The 15,922-nt window shown below is 40.0% G+C and overlaps 1 protein-coding gene and 1 long non-coding RNA gene across 13 annotated transcripts in view; both read left to right on the forward strand.

Annotated features, from left to right (window-relative positions):
• Positions 1-15,922, forward strand: part of PTPRF (protein tyrosine phosphatase receptor type F) — a 478,572-nt gene that overhangs the window by 183,340 nt on the left and 279,310 nt on the right. For all 12 annotated transcript variants that reach the window (XM_081195232.1, XM_081195228.1, XM_081195234.1 and 9 more), the window contains exon 3: positions 7,082-7,240. In XM_081195232.1, the coding sequence (XP_081051358.1) occupies positions 7,159-7,240 (82 nt within the window). In that variant the 5' untranslated portion in view covers positions 7,082-7,158. The remainder of the gene's footprint in view (positions 1-7,081; positions 7,241-15,922) is intronic.
• Positions 1-15,922, forward strand: part of LOC308587585 — a 440,103-nt gene that overhangs the window by 144,147 nt on the left and 280,034 nt on the right. The gene's annotated exons all lie outside the window — the stretch shown is intronic.

The following is a 15,922-nucleotide window of genomic DNA, read 5'->3' on the forward strand; positions in this document are numbered from 1 at the left end:
TTTTTTTAAGAGTATTCAGACAAGAGAAGTAGAAGTTTGAGGAAACACTTGACTTGGGTCTCATTTCAGTCAGAAGTGGAGTGATATTCTGGAAAGAGAAGAATCCCAAACTAGTAAGTAGGGGTGTGATGATCTCCTGGGTCTGTTATACTGCTAGAGGAGCCTCAGGAGTGTGATTTATTGAAGGTGTGTGACAGAAGGCACCACCTTGTTTAAAAGCCAAAGTATTAAGCTGTAACACCTATACAGTTAAGGAACTGAAGTGAAATAACTGAAAAGAAGCTGTGCGATTACCACCTTGTTTAGAAGCCTGTTACATCCACTAAATTTCACACACACGCATACACACACACGAAAGATTTCTATCAACTGACATCTTTTCTTTTACCAATTTTGTTCTGTAAAATAAAGCTTTCCCCCCTACTTAACTTACCTAAGTCTCCCAAGTACCAGAGTTTTCTTTAGAAAAACAAAAATTAAGCAGTAGTTAAGAGGGGGTTCGCCTCAATCTTACTGTATGGTTCACATTTTTAAAAATAGATCTTTAAAATTGATTTTCAAAGAACATACAGATATCCCCCCTCTATAATAAGCACACCCCACCCCTCCTTCCTTCCCTAAAATACAAAGTTCATGGGAAGACATTATTCCAAAATTGTAAACGTGAGTTGGGCACATGCCACTGTAGTTGGTGTTCTATTGAATATGTGATGAAGCAATACCATGCCTCTATAAAATCGTACCAAGAAATTCAGTTTTTATACAGGCTCTGTGCCCTTTATGGCAAACTGGTTTGCTATAGCCATGGTTTGGAACCTAAGCAATAGTTTCGGTTTGCAAGTATATAGGAACTGTTTTCATTTTCTTCTCAGCTCTCCTGTTGGTAAGTTGCAATGGCCTCGAGAGCCATAACTATGGTTTGTTCCTAGCCATGGTTTGAAGTGATGTTTGAACTGAGCAATGGAATACATAGCCGGAATATCGCTATTAGCTATGCATGCTTCGGTTCTTTCAAATGATGTAGACGACTATGATACACCTTGACAAACTGTAGCACAGAATTAGTTCTTTCACAGAAGATCCCTGGCTTTGAATACAAACAATCTTTGGGATTTCTGTATCTGTTTAGTAATGTGTTGCTGTTATGTATATCACTGCAACATTTTTTAGTGCATTCAGATCAGGGAGGAGAAAATAGCGGGATGAGAGGAAAAATGGGAATTAAATCTAATAGTCATAAGAGGCATCATTCATTGCTTACACACGAGCTGATCATATATCATGTCAGGATCAAGGTGAGAGGGGCGGTTTTCTGACATTTTAAAGGATTGTTTCATGAGAAAGCTGCTTCCCTCTGCTAGAGGTGTGGTTTTGTACCGATCAATCAGTAATCCCTGATGAGAGTTGAGCTGCTGGACTTATTCTAAATATTGTATGCATTCATTTAAAGGAGGTGATATACATCCACAGTTTCCTTCTCTCTCAAATTAAAGGAGTGGGAATGGACTTTGTATGAGAGTGTGTTCCCTGTAGTTGTTGGTGTCTAGTATGCAGTGCTGATGATGGGAAGGTTCAGATACCCAAGGAGATGAATGCTTTCCAGCCTAACTTCACAGCTGCTTAACAAGGCTTTCTTCAGGAATTGTGCCAGGGGAAAAATATTGCCTGCTGGGCAATAACCACTTTGAAAAGACAGTCTCTACAGGAATAAATACTGTCTTTGAAGAGGACCTCGGCATCACAGAGAGCATGTCTTTCTCACAGTACCCTTCCCCAAGCTGGTCTTGCTGCATTTTGTGAATCCCACAAAATGTAATTGCAGCCTTTATCCTAAGCTATTGAACAGAGCAGGTGGAACTGGACAAGGTGTGGTTTTTAGGGTTTTTTTTGTGTTTTTTTTGGAGGAGCAAGTTTTAGGTGTCTCTTTTTTATATAAAAAAGTTTGTTTTTTAAATGTTCATTCCAGTATTCCTGATCTCTATTAACACTGTGCCATACTGCTTGCTTATATATTATTGCCTTCCCCGAGTTGGTTACAGGGAAAACAGAAATTCTTTGTTACAACAGCTCCACTGGCTGCCGGTCCATTTCTGAGCACAGTTCAAAGTTCTGGTTGTGACTTCCCTAGCCCTATAACGGCTTGGGTCCAGGCTATATGAAGGGTCGTATATGAGCTTCACCAGGTTTCAGATCTTCTGGGGAGGCCTTTCTTTCAGTGCTGTCACCCTTATAGGCACATTTGGTGAGGGCACAAAAGAGGGCCTTCTTGGTGGCTGCTCCCAGATTGTGGAACTCTCCTCCACAGGAGGCTAGGCTAGCTCCCTCTCTGTTTTCTTTTCACAGACAAACAAATGGTTTTTTGTTCCGACAAGCCTTTGGTCACTAGCTGGCTGTTGTGGCAGGATCTTCTGGGGGTGGGCATTGTACAGTGTGTGCATTTGTGTGCTTTTAAATGGATGTAATTGTCTTCAGTGGTGGTGTCATTCCCCCCCCCCCCAAAAAAAAATCACCTTTCATCCAAGGATCACATGGCAGTTTACAATATAAAAACACAAAATACAAAGCATAGTAACAAACAAAACAATAACCCCTCCCCTAATTTAAAAGGTCATATATAAAAGTGGGTGGGTGGGTGGTTTCCTTGAGAGACTTGCACCCACTTTGCTGGAGTAGTACCTGAGCTTTTTCAGCCTTCACTACTGTAACTTTTTGTATCACACTTCTTCATTTATCCATTTTAAAACAAGAGTATGGAAGGTTGCTGACTGACAGCATGTGTGATTAATACATAGTGGGCAGTGTTGGGAGTGGCTGTCTGCTAACAGCAGAGTTGAATGGAAATGGTATCTAATCTATACAATATACATAAGGGAAGGGAGAAATGACCAATTTTGAGATGCTGAATCTATGGCCTTGGCAATTTTCCAGTCAAATACGATCTTGGAATAGATGATACGGTTACATTATTGTTGACAAGTTAATATACAGAGCAGAATATATATATATATATATATATTGCCAGCACTGCAGTAACTCTGTTGGCATTGTTCTCTAATTATATCTTGATGAGCAACCTTTTCTGTCTCTTCCCCCTAGTATTGCCAAACTGTGTTCCCGTTATAGTGCCTCTGCACTGTGCAGTGGGTGTAAGCTCATTAATTAAATGGCTATATTCTCATTTCCTTTTCTTGTGTAATACACAGGCTGATTGGTATCTACTTTGGACAGTATATGCTGATCTTATTGTTCCCTTTCACACAATTTCTCACATGGCCCACCATGTGTACGTTCCTGACATGGTCAAAGTTTAATGATTAATAATTAAGAATAGCTATTTCAACATAGTCCTCAGGATCATTAGACAATGCTGCTTGCCCTCTCAGTAGGATATAAAAGGGAAAGTATAGGGCTGGTTTCTTCCCTCAACACCAGGTTTCTCACATAGTGTGATGGACTTCATTGTTAGCCTCTATCTCTCTCCGGGCATTATACTTACAGTTAAGGAATACACATGAGTGGGACTGGGTCAAGTACCTCCTCTCCCTGGCACCCATGTGCACAATGCAAATGTCTGAAGGGAGGGAGCCTTCCTAGGTACATGTTTCTCTGCAATCTGGAACCCCGAGGGGTTGGATTCCAAGTCATGGTGAAGCTAGTACACAAAATGGCTCATTCCCTTCAGTTGTGTGGGCTGTATGCAAGGATGCCAGGGCAAGGAGCTATGTGGCATGGCCCCAGACGTGTGTTCTCAGCAGCTTTCCATACTCTTGTTTTTAAAATGGATAAATGAAGAAGGAGAAAGGTGAATTTTGTCTCCTCTTTCTGCCTTGATATAGTCTCCTCAGGAATTGGGAAACAGTGAGTTGAACTTCCAAGTTGCTTGCTTGAAAACTTCAGCCTCTTTCCCCTCCTGCTCTCCCAAGCAGGGAGTAATACTCAGTTTTTGTTGTTGTTTAGTCGTTTAGTCGTGTCCGACTCTTCGTGACCCCATGGACCAGAGCATGCCAGGAACTCCTGTCTTCCACTGCCTCCCGTAGCTTGGTCAAACTCATGTTCGTAGCTTCAAGAACACTGTCCAACTATCTCATCCTCTGTTGTCCCCTTCTCCTTGTGCCCTCCATCTTTCCCAACATCAGGGTCTTTTCCAGGGAGTCTTCTCTTCTCATGATGTGGCCAAAGTATTGGAGCCTCAGCTTCAGGATCTGTCCTTCCAGTGAGCACTCAGGGCTGATTTCCTTCAGAATGGATAGGTTTGATCTTCTTGCAGTCCATGGGACTCTCAATAGCATAGCCCAAATGGTCTATGCAGTGTAAGGGACCACCAGTCCTTGAGTGTGCCCAGAAACTAGTCTAGCTGAGAAATCCAACTAAGTGGTTCATTCAAAAGGAGTAATAGGACTGGTCCTGCACTAGGGGAAACTGTTAGTTGCTGCCCATGGTCATATGGTGACCATCTTGCTGCCCATGGTCATATGGTGTTGGTAGTTTCTGGCATGATGAGGGGACAAAGGGGTCAAAACAATGTTGGTCACAGTCCTGTTTTAATGGCTCTTCATCCAGGGTTTTGATTGGCAGGAGGCTCTGTCGAGCCATTCAGATGAGCAAAACCTGATAACCAGGAAAATGATGAGGAGCTAAAGAATGAAGTGAGCAGGGTGGCCATGGCTGGGAGGTGGAGGATGTCCACATGCCAATTACTTCCTGATTTGCCTCTTGTGAGATGACAGGCCTGTGTATACTTGGACATGACTGAGGACTAGAGGTACTGGGCAGTTCTAAAGTGAGTAGGACAGAGCCACACCACAGGCTTCATTTCCCCCCCCAGACTGGGGCAAGTTAATACATGTGACCTTTCCTATTGTGCAAATTACCCTATTCAACTTCTCATTTAGCTCTTCTATCAGCTACTCAAGTGTAGTCACTCACTTACATGGTTGTTTGAGGATATATTTTGGTCTTCAGTTTAGTGATGCACTTGAGGAATAACTGCTGTCCTGGGAGGAGATTTCTTATTTTCTGCCTGAATTCCCAAACTCTGCATTTCTCTTTCACAGCATATCTCTTCTTTCACTTCCATTTTTGGTGAGATTATTTATTGTTTCTGAGTTTGTGGAGGAGGTGCTTGATACTTCTCCAATCCAGCCTTAGAATAATGTGCCATTTTATCAAAAAGAAGCCAGAATTTCGAACAAATTTGTGCACATTCGTTTATTCATTTTATTTTGTAGTTTCATGGTAAATAGAATCCAGTACCCTGTCATTTATCAGAAATTAAGTCCTTAATGCAGCTATTCAGAAGAGTTAGCCATGACAAATGAAAGAATTTTAGTGTTTAGGATTTTGCATTTTCTGTAATCCTGAAAGTCAGAAGCAGAATGGCTCCTGCTTGACATTTCAAATGTTTTTGGAACATAACACACTTAAAACCAATCCATACTTTACTACTACTTCTAAAAAAAAAAATCAGGTACAAGAAATACTCAAGTTAAGTGGCAAGATACAAATATGATATAGCTGACTACTGCACACACATTTAAATGGATAAGTGGGCGGCTTAATCTTTTCTTCCTTGCTGGGAAACCTGTCTTTTAACTATGACTGTAGAACGCACTATTGGTGGTGCTAGATGCATGCTTTGTCTTCTAAGCTTCAGTGCTTTTTATTCCAAAGTTCAAAGTATAAGGTATGAATTGACTTGCAGATCCAGGAGTCAAATGATGCCCCAGAGAGTAAGAGGATGCAGAGGTTGAAACAGGAAGATAATTTGGCATATGGGGTAGGAAGCCAATTTAAGTAATAAGGATATTGATGTTGCATCTAAATGTACAGGATTCACACATGGTTGGCAACATTTTCTGTTGATTTTATTTTATTTTTATTTCCCCCCTGTCCTATCCCAAGGGCACAATGCAAGTACAGTGGTACCTCGGTTTACGGATGCTTCATGTTACAGACTCCGCTAACCTAGAAATAGTACCTCAGGTTAAGAACTTGGCTTCAGGATGAGAACAGAAATTGCGCAGCAGCGGCGGTGACAGCAGGAGGCCCCATTAGCTAAAGTGGTACCTCAGGTTAAGAACAGTGTCAGGTTAAGAACGGACCTCCAGAATGAATTAAGTTCTTAACCTGAGGTACCACTGTAAAAACAACTTCATATTTACCAGAAGGATTCCTATCCTCACGTACTTGCAATTGTAGCTGTGAAGGTTGGCTATGAAGGGAGAGAAATTATTCAAATGCTATCTTTATGCTATGTTAGATTTACTGGTGTCAGAATTTTCTGACACATCCCACAGGTCTCCTAAAATGTTAAAGAGTTTGGGAAAAAATTATGATAGCCATTGGGTTTCTGAGATATACCAACCACATAACTATAAAATCAAAGGTGAGAGAGATCCTCCAGCTCTTCACTCACAGTTTATGTGGCTTCAGTACTTCTTTTGAGAGAGCAGCCTGGAAGCAACCCATATTCTCGTGCACTCTATCTTTTTTTCTCATTGAAGAGACATTCAGTAAAGGGGAGGATGGAAGGACAGGGTTCTGGTAGTGGTCCCTCTGGTATGGGAGCAAACCCTATATATTCACAATCTTCTGGTTCATGTATAGCATTTTTACATTTCCTCCCTCATCTTTTAAATCCTGGGTATGCTGATTGTGAAAATTGTGCAGTGGGAAACTTCTCCCAGCATCATGTTGTGTGCTGCCTTCAGTATTGGACAGGGGAAAGTATTTTCTTCTGAAAATGGAAGATCTCAGCTACATAAACAGCATTTTTAAAAAATGTATCCAGTTTCAAAATAGAATGACAATTACTCAGAAAGATAAAACTTTAAACCCTCCCATTTAAACAATTTCAGACATCGCATGTGGATAGTCTTTCCTTGTATGCAGCAAGGAGTATGTGATTTCCTTAGTATGAGTAACACAGGTCCAATAAATAAGCAATCCATTGTTAGTTTTCTAACGTGAGAAATGCAATGATATAGAACAAGGTACATTCTCATTTGGGTAGGAAAAGTGCTTTTAAGATATGTTTAGATTTGCTTATGTCTGACTCCTTTTATCTTTCTTTGGTTTGCAGGAATAAGTCTGCATCATTGACGCTGAATGTATTGACTGCTTGCCTTGGAGTAAAGGTGACTTTCTCCACTTTGGAATATGGTGCCTAACTTCAGCATCCCTGGATTTTTTGTGCCAGCAGTAGTTCTGTGCTGCTTGATGTCATCAACGGAGGCGGATAGTAAGTAGCACTCAGATGGGAATATTTTATGGCTGAGTAAATTTTCAGCAGATTTTATCTATCAAAAGTTGAACCAGAACTGACTGAAGCACATTTATTTGTGACAGTGAAAGGGAAGGGCTGCGGGTCATTCAGTGTCAATTTGTTTCCAAAAATGTGTGATGCTTGCAAACAAGTCACAAAATGACTGCAGTATATTGAATCCGTTCATTGCTTTCCATTACCAAATTTTAGGTCATTTCGGATGAAAAAGAGAGGCAATAGTTGATTTCTTACAAGACCTAAGATCCCTATTTTTGTTTGAAAGCACACATCTACCATATTTTTAATCATTCTTTTCTTCTTTTTCTTTGTCTTATGCCCTGTGGTATTGACTTGAACATTAAAGAAGTCTTCCATGTGTTATCTGTGATGTTACATAGTTCTGACATATTCTTTTTAGCTATCTTATTCACAAGCTAATGAGTCATTTTGGTCCCTACTTACATGGAGAGTTTTCTTGGCCCTTTCTACATCTCTGTGTTGTATACACTTAAGACCCATCAATTTAAGTTAATGGGGAAGAGCTTAATGCTTATTGTTGAAAGTAGGCTTACTACAATGAATTTCTATGAGGGCATTTTCATAACTTGTTTTATTTCCTGCTATTTTCCTATTTAATCTTCAAAATCTTGTGTATCCCCCGCCTTTTGGATGACAATTATATACTACACAAATGTGTTCAGTGAATGGGTCACAAGCTAATTCAGAACCCACAAAATATAAAGTCATTGTAGCTGCTGGGAAATATATGCTGAGGCAGCACCTGTTGTTAAGGGCTATCCGTCTCTGCTGCAATCTGTTGCTATTGCCACAGAATTGTAAATAGTAGGACTGGAGTAAAATAGGGAGAGTGCTTTTTATGCAATCTTTTTTCCATTGAAAAGTGCTCCCCTTGGTGAAGGTGCTCTGTTCAGTGCATTCAGAGTGAGAACAGGAAGTAATAGTCATTATTCATTGTACTGGTCTCATTCTGAATTGGCTGTGTGTCATTGTGATGCCATCTACCTCATCCAGTTGTCCTTAAGATGAAAAAAATGCAGAAGCAGCTACTGAGGACAGCAAAGCAGGTACAAAAACATAAGCATTTTTTGTTTGTTTGTTTGTTTGCAAAGGTGGTGGTGCACTTCCAATCGGAAAATACATTTAATGGGGATAGGAGGTGTGGGTGGGTGTCCGGTACAGTATAGTGCCTCAAAGATGGGATTAGTAAATGTTTATTTATATGCTTATACACTGCCTCATCTGCACACAAAGCTCATTATACAAAACATCATGCTAAAGCAATCAGAATAGCACTTGCTTCCCCCTCCCGCTCCCCCAGTATTAAATCATGTGGTCTCTTCCTTCTAGAGAGAGAAATCCCTTGTGATTTTTCTCATTCCCGCCTAGGAGACTTTAAGTACATGCTGCGGACCTAAAGGGGAGTGTGGGAAAAGACAGATGGGTGGGAGAAAGGGGGCTCCTCCCCTCCCCACCTCCAAAGGCCAGTTGCCACTCCTGTTGTTTTCTGCATGGTTTAACTTTTTGCCAGTAATTAGTACTGCTGCAAATTGATGGATTCATCTTCTTTCTCACAGAGTTACAGGTACAGGCATTTTATTTTATTTACGGTATTTATTCCAGTTCTTAAATTCTCCTTGAGCTGGAATAACTTGCTTAGCTAATTTTATACCATTCTGTTAAGCAGAACCAGAAATGAGGCAATGAATGATCCATGCTTTATCCATTTCTGTGTAGCTGCCACAGTATGTGATTATATCAACTTTCTGTTCTCTGAAGCAGTAGTAGTACTAGTGCTCCAAAGGTTTGTAGTGTGGACTAATTGAAGATCATATGAGGAAACCTTTGGAGACCAATACTTCCTCACAATGGCGTAACATGTCCTCCTTCCTTACAGTTATCTTATGAAGGGCTGCTTCACTGGTAACAGATTTGCTTGGCAGTGATATATCTCTGCATGGGGGGGCGGGGAAAAAATTTTTTTGGTATTACTTGGAATACAACAGTTAATTTTACTTCAAAACACACAGATAAGCACCACAGCACACTCTCATGCTCTGTTTTCTGTGCAACAATGTACACGGTTTTTATTGTACAACAATTATTTCCGTGTAGGAAAAAGATCACATGTTAAGCAGCCCTGAGGCGTGTTGAGAAAACAGAAATCTAAGGCCTCTTCTCTCTTCCTTGCACAGAATTACTTCCTGAGTGGGAAGGCAGTTTTTGTGTCACTGCAGCCTGGATGACCTTGAGGCACACAGATTAACATAGGCTTTGTTGCATGTGATAGGTGGCTTGGTCTTGATGTGTGACTCTAAATTCCAATTTTTCCCTTATCCATCCTCTCTGGCGCTCTTGATAACAAGGCGATACTGTTCAGAGCAAATTGGTCTGAATCACTGCATTAGGGGGACAGAATGGAAGTGCATCAGCTGCAATTGGCAGCACTGCTGAACATTGGCAATTTCATTTTTCCTTGCTGTCTGTGTGACAGGCAGGAATCAGAGCAATCAAATGCCCAGTTAAGTGCTGACGCTACCTGGAGATGGAAATTGCGTGTTTTACAGAAAAGACAAATCCTCTAAAACACCATGCAGTTGTGGCTGTCTGTTTTCTGCAAAAACAGAATATGTTGGTGAATAACAATACAAAATGGTTGTTCAGGGGGGGAAAGGAAGCCTAGAAAACGACTGATTGGCAACTCATTTTATTTATTTATTTATTTAATTTGGAGGCAGGCATTTGCCTTGTTTATGTGAATATAAAATTTGCATATGCATGGCCCAGCCTACCTAATTTGCGCACAGGCATTCCCCTCTGCTTCTCTGAAATCACTGAGAAGTACTATAGGAGTGTCAAGGCCAATTAATATCTGCCAAGTGTTTTGAATGCCTCAGTTGTAAGGTGATAGTACAGAATACAGCTATAAATGACCTAACTCCCTGGGCTTTGTGAGAGAATTATGCCTAGAAATGGAGCATAATTGATAATGCAGCAGGGTGTGCATGGATCACTTGTGCTGTGTGTATCTGAAAGCAGAGTTCCGCGAAAGCCCATAACCTAGGGTCTCCCACTCTCAAAATCTGTTTTGTTGTTACTGCAGCAGATTTTACTGCTGCTGCTCTAGCTTCTTGATAATTAGGCAGCTGTGCACATAGTAAGACATTTCAGGGTGAAATAAAACAGATTGTTGGAGTGTCATTTAGTGGGACTGGCATAAGGAATAAATATGGACTCTCTGAGAATTAAGTTTTCAGGATAGTCTTGAAATATATGTATGTGACTCAGATACTTCAAAATGGAGGGATTACCCTTCTGTAACAACAACAACAACAACAACCACTAGGATTAGCCAGATCGCTCAGATATATTTGTTGAGATGGCATAAACATTGCCCGTCAAAATAGAGCGTGACGCCTTTAGTGGTAAATGTCTGGTATGTGTTTAAAATATATATACACATGCTAATTTGATAGAACACTTCCAAATTTTCCTTTGCAGAGCATAGAATTTTTTATTTTATTTTTTAAAAATCAAATTTCCTCTGATCTGACTGTTTCTGTCAGGGTGACCCTAATTCCATTACAGCATTTTGGAAGCAATTCAGGATGATTGTTCTATACTTTCTCCCTCAGCTTCTTCGTGTTTGTCTTTTATGTGCCCTCTCTGCTTCCCCTTCTGTCAGCTCTTGACTGTGCAAGGGAAAATAGCTTTCCAGATTTCATTTAATGTTCATTTCAATTGTCAAGGAAAAGATGCTCTTTCCAGGCTTTTGGAATATATTGCTTACTAAAACCCCAAACACTGCAAATCTTTTTCTGAAAACCAGGAAATGAAAATCAATTCTTTCAGCAGAGGCCATTGAGGCTGTTGTGCGTTTCCCTCCTCTTTATTAGGCTTTGTGTCTGAGGTTCTGGGCAAGGCTTCCATTAGCTGGGGGCAGGTCTGGGTGACCCACCAGAGTTTCAGATAATCTCAAACAGAGTTTCAAATCCTTTGAAGAAGAAAAAAAAGCCACATCAGAAATGACCTGGCGTGATGGAGGAACAAAAGTGAAGCTTATATAAATGGAGGTGTGAACCAACATAGGATATGCTCAATTACCTGCACTTGACTTCTTGACATTTTGGAGGAACTGCGTTTCTTTGGAGAAAGAGCATGGATGGGGCCTCAGGAAAGAGAGCAGCTCCGTCACTGCAGAATCTGGGGCTTACATGAATATCAATTGTATGTTTTCTTCTGATCTTGTTAATAATAGTTTGCAGAACGTACAGCACATGTGCACTGCTTTAATTTCAAAAAATTGAAAACCCATAACAAATGGCAACATTTTGGGGATGTGGGTTGGAGAAATAGTCTCTCTTATTAGTGGGACATGGCTCTCTCTCTCTTACAGTTACTGGAACTTACGTGGCACCTGCTTAAGGAGAGTAGACTTGCATCATAGGTGCCTGGCATCCCTCCATGGGGACTTAGTAAGTTTCAGATAGTTTTAGGGGTCTTACACTGACAAATGGGCAAGGCATGCCATCCCTTTCTAATATTATTTTATTTTTGTTTTGTTACATTTATATTCTGCTCTTCTTCCAAAGGAACACAGGGTACCAAGTGGCAGGCCTTAGAATGGTCTCCCAGTTATAGTCTACCGTGCTTCTTACTGCCAACCTAGCAGTTCAAAGCATACCAGTGTGAGCAGATAAATAGGTACCATTGCAATATATAGATATAGATATAATAAAAAATACATCATAGAGAAAGCTGAAAGAGGACTACACACACACACACACACACACACAAACAAACAAACACACACACACACGGCTTAACATAAGTAGAGCCAGATGCTAGAGGATGCCAAAATACATTTGGTATCTACCAAGAATGAATCTAACCCTAATGGGGTCAGAAGTCATAGTATCCAAATCCCTTTATGCACAGATGAGCACAACAGTCTTACTGGGGTCATTTAACCTGCTAACCTTTCCCCAAAGGAAAAATGTGGGTGTTCTTGGTTCTGTCATATGCACTAGTTGCTCAAGGTTTAATGAGGATGCATCAATCTTGACTGATAGTTTATTGTTATCTTCCGTTATTATTTATATGTGGCATTATCAGGATACATGACACCTCACATAATAACAGAAACAAAAGACTGGGTCCTGACCTCTGGATCTTAACATTTGAACTTAGTGGTGGAGGGCGGTAAAGAGAGGCACAGAGCTAATGAGGGCTGACATCAAGCAGATGCAGTTACTTTGGGTTTAATGTGCGTTTTTATTCCTTTTCCTTTCTTTTTTTTTTAAAAAATAATCATTACTTCTTACAACTGTTCCTGTGAAGATTGCAACCTGGGGTACAGTGGTACCTTGGGTTACATACGCTTCAGGTTACATACGCTTCAGTTCTTCAGTTCTTATTTAAGTTCTTAACCCGAGGTACTATTTCTGGGTTAGCAGAGTCTGTAACCTGAAGCATATGTAACCTGAAGTGTATGTAACCCAAGGTACCACTGTATTTATTAACTTCCAGAGTGGTAGCTGTGTTTTTCTGTTGCAGCAAAATGTAAACTTTGTGCACCACAGTCTGCAATGTGAAAGCTCTGAATTACATTACAAGAAGAGGTTCAGTGCTATTGCTTGAGGACTGAACTGAAAGAAAGTATTTTGGGCACATAATGTGTGTTGATTTGCTTCCCAACACCAGGATATTTAACAGCAACTGGTTTGTGAATGACTACGGTTAATTATAAAATTATCGCTCTGTATATTTCCCCCTGTATTTCATTTCCCCCTCACTTCATTGTTTACAATCCCCTTCCCACAAACGCTGTGCATATGTACCTGCTTCTCAGGGTAACAATTCATGCAACTGGTGAAGTGGACTGTAACCCACAAAAGCCTAAAAATAAGTTTGTTTGTTTTAAAAGTGCTACAAGACTCCTTGTTCATTCTGTTTAGTGACACAAAGGATATATGTTTTGTGCATCTCAATGATTACATTGGCTAGAGTCACATAATATCCAGAATTGATTTATTATGTGATTGTGAAAAACATTGTTGCTTGCATTGTTTTTAATATATTATGTTGGTGTTTACATTGCAAAACTACTGTCTGTTTTCCTGGGTAAGCTTGTTTTGGGGATTTGCATGTGTTAATTACTGATGTGCTTGTGCATCACATGAAAATCCTTCCTATTGTAATTAATATTTGCTCAGATATTCTTGGTCTATCAGTATGGACAGGGAGATCAAAGAGAAGCCGATCTTCTATAAGCTTAGATTTACCAGATGTAAATTCATAAAGGATTGGATGTGGGGATTGAGGAATGTCTCCACCAGATCTATTTTGCTCATTTTGCTTTCTGCTTTGTGGTTAGATTCCTATTTATTTATTAGTATTTCAGACTGCTATTCTAATCTATTTATCTTAGAGAGAGAAAATGTATATTTTAAAAGCAGAATTTGGATAATCACATTCCTTAGAATCAGAACAACCAGACTGTTGCAGTTTGATCTAGATAGCAAGATACATTTTCTTGCTTGTCTCTATTTTCCCACATATAGTGAAGATTATCCAAATGAAATCAGTGAATCCAATCCTGTTGCTACTCAGAAGTATAAAGAACTGAGGGTCAGGGCCATAAGCTAAAGGGGTTAACCATACAGTAGCCAATCATATGAATCTATTGTAAGCAAATTTTAAGCTGGTGAAAAGCACATAGCGGAATTTCTTGGAATCAGAGGTGTAGTGTTAAGACTACCTTGTTTCCAAATAATCTTACTACTTAGGTTTTTTTGTTTTTTGTTTAGCCAACTGAGGTAGCAAGTAGTTGCAGTGTGATGGGCATGGCTGTGAGTTAAGTTAATAGAATATTGACATTGCTAATGCCCTGCTCAGTTCATAGCTCTTGCTGATGGAAACATAAACGTCTCCTCTTGAACCCACTTGGGGAAACTACAGTGTAAGGCTTTTGAACAAATTTAGAATGACTGCAATCTGTGTAATAAGAGCAAATATTAGGATTTTAAATGAATAACATCACTGGGGAAGCAGGCAGTATGGCATTTAAATAATATTCCATAGCTTTTCATGCCCTGGAAATATGCAAAAACAAGTTACAATTTAAAATGATGATGATGATATCTTGCAGCAAAGGGAGAAAATGCTGCTGGTGAAGAATTTGTGTATATAAAGCACTGCTGACATACTATCATACATAGCACCAGAGAGTCTAGTGTTCTGGCAATTTGATCCTTGAAAAGCCTTAAACATTGTCACACCTTCCTTTTCATTTACCCATAATTTATAGTCAGCATTATTATACTTTACCCTGTCTCTCCCCCCCCCCAAAAAAAATAAATTAAAGATGGTTTTTCAGTTCCAGGTGGTATGTCAGAATTTGTGTTTTCTATTCTCAGTAAGTCTGTCTAATTAGGAGGGTGCGGACATTCTCACTCCATCTGAATCTGATTACAGCAGGGATTATGAGAGAAAGCGAAAGCTAGAGTAGCGGTTCTCAAAGGATGTGGCAAGAGAGGATGGCAAGTGTGGTGAGAAATTTCAAGGACAAAGAAACATTTAATCATTTCAGTGTAATATATTATATTCTAGTATTAAAATTAATTGCAGAATATGGATAGATATAGTTTCCAAATCAAGCACTGCTAGGAGTTTGAGAACCACTGATCTAGGGTGTAAGGCAACCTGAAGTAAGATGCAGAAAATCCCATGCAAACCTGAGTCTGAGGCTGCAATTCTAAGCACACTTGTGACAAAAAATAAACCTACAAGCAGAACTGGAGCCTGGTATTTTGGTACCCAAGGCAAACAACCTGAAATGCACTCATAAGCCAACACCATATTTTATTGTTTAAAAATGATCAACAGTTGTAATAAATTGGTAAAGCAACAAGTACATATCATTTACCTATTTTTTCCAGTTGTGGTAAAACTAGAATAGCAATTTGATCAGAAACGATAGATAGATAGATATAGATATAGATATAGATATAGATGATATAGATATAGATATAGATGGTATAGATATAGATAGAGTAATGTTTATCACATCAGTAGACAAATTGTAAATATAATGTAGGCTATTCAATAACACTGGCTGGTATGCAACTACGTAATTCGAGGTTGTGTTTTGGCTGCATGATAATTTTGCTCTCTTCTGCTGCCCCAACCGAGCCAATTGTGGGGGAAGCAGACAGGATAAAGTTCTGTTACCAGGCCTGGCCCAATATATTTTGGCACCTGAGGAAAACCCCCAAAATGGCATCCCTCTCCCCGCTAGGAGAGGAGCGTTGAGTGAAGATCTGTGTCAGAAACAAGGGGAGAATAAATATGTACATTGGAATCTGCTGCCCCTGTGAATCCTAGTGCCTGTGGTGGTTGCCTCATGGGTGAGCCAAACCTGTCTGTCACATGTGAGAATCCTTGCATAGAGCTTCCACTAACGACACTCATTAGTTGAATCCTGTGCACTTTGTACATGTTTATACATGCACACACATACACCATTAATCATGATTTAGGTGCCCCCTTGAATCAGGCACCCAGGGCAAGAACTCTGTTTCCCCCCCCCCCCCTAGTTCCAGCCCTACACACTAGACTTATTTCTGAGTAAACATACAC

The sequence above is a fragment of the Podarcis bocagei genome, assembly GCF_964188305.1.
Source record: "Podarcis bocagei genome assembly, chromosome: 5".
Classification (NCBI taxonomy): domain Eukaryota; kingdom Metazoa; phylum Chordata; class Lepidosauria; order Squamata; family Lacertidae; genus Podarcis; species Podarcis bocagei.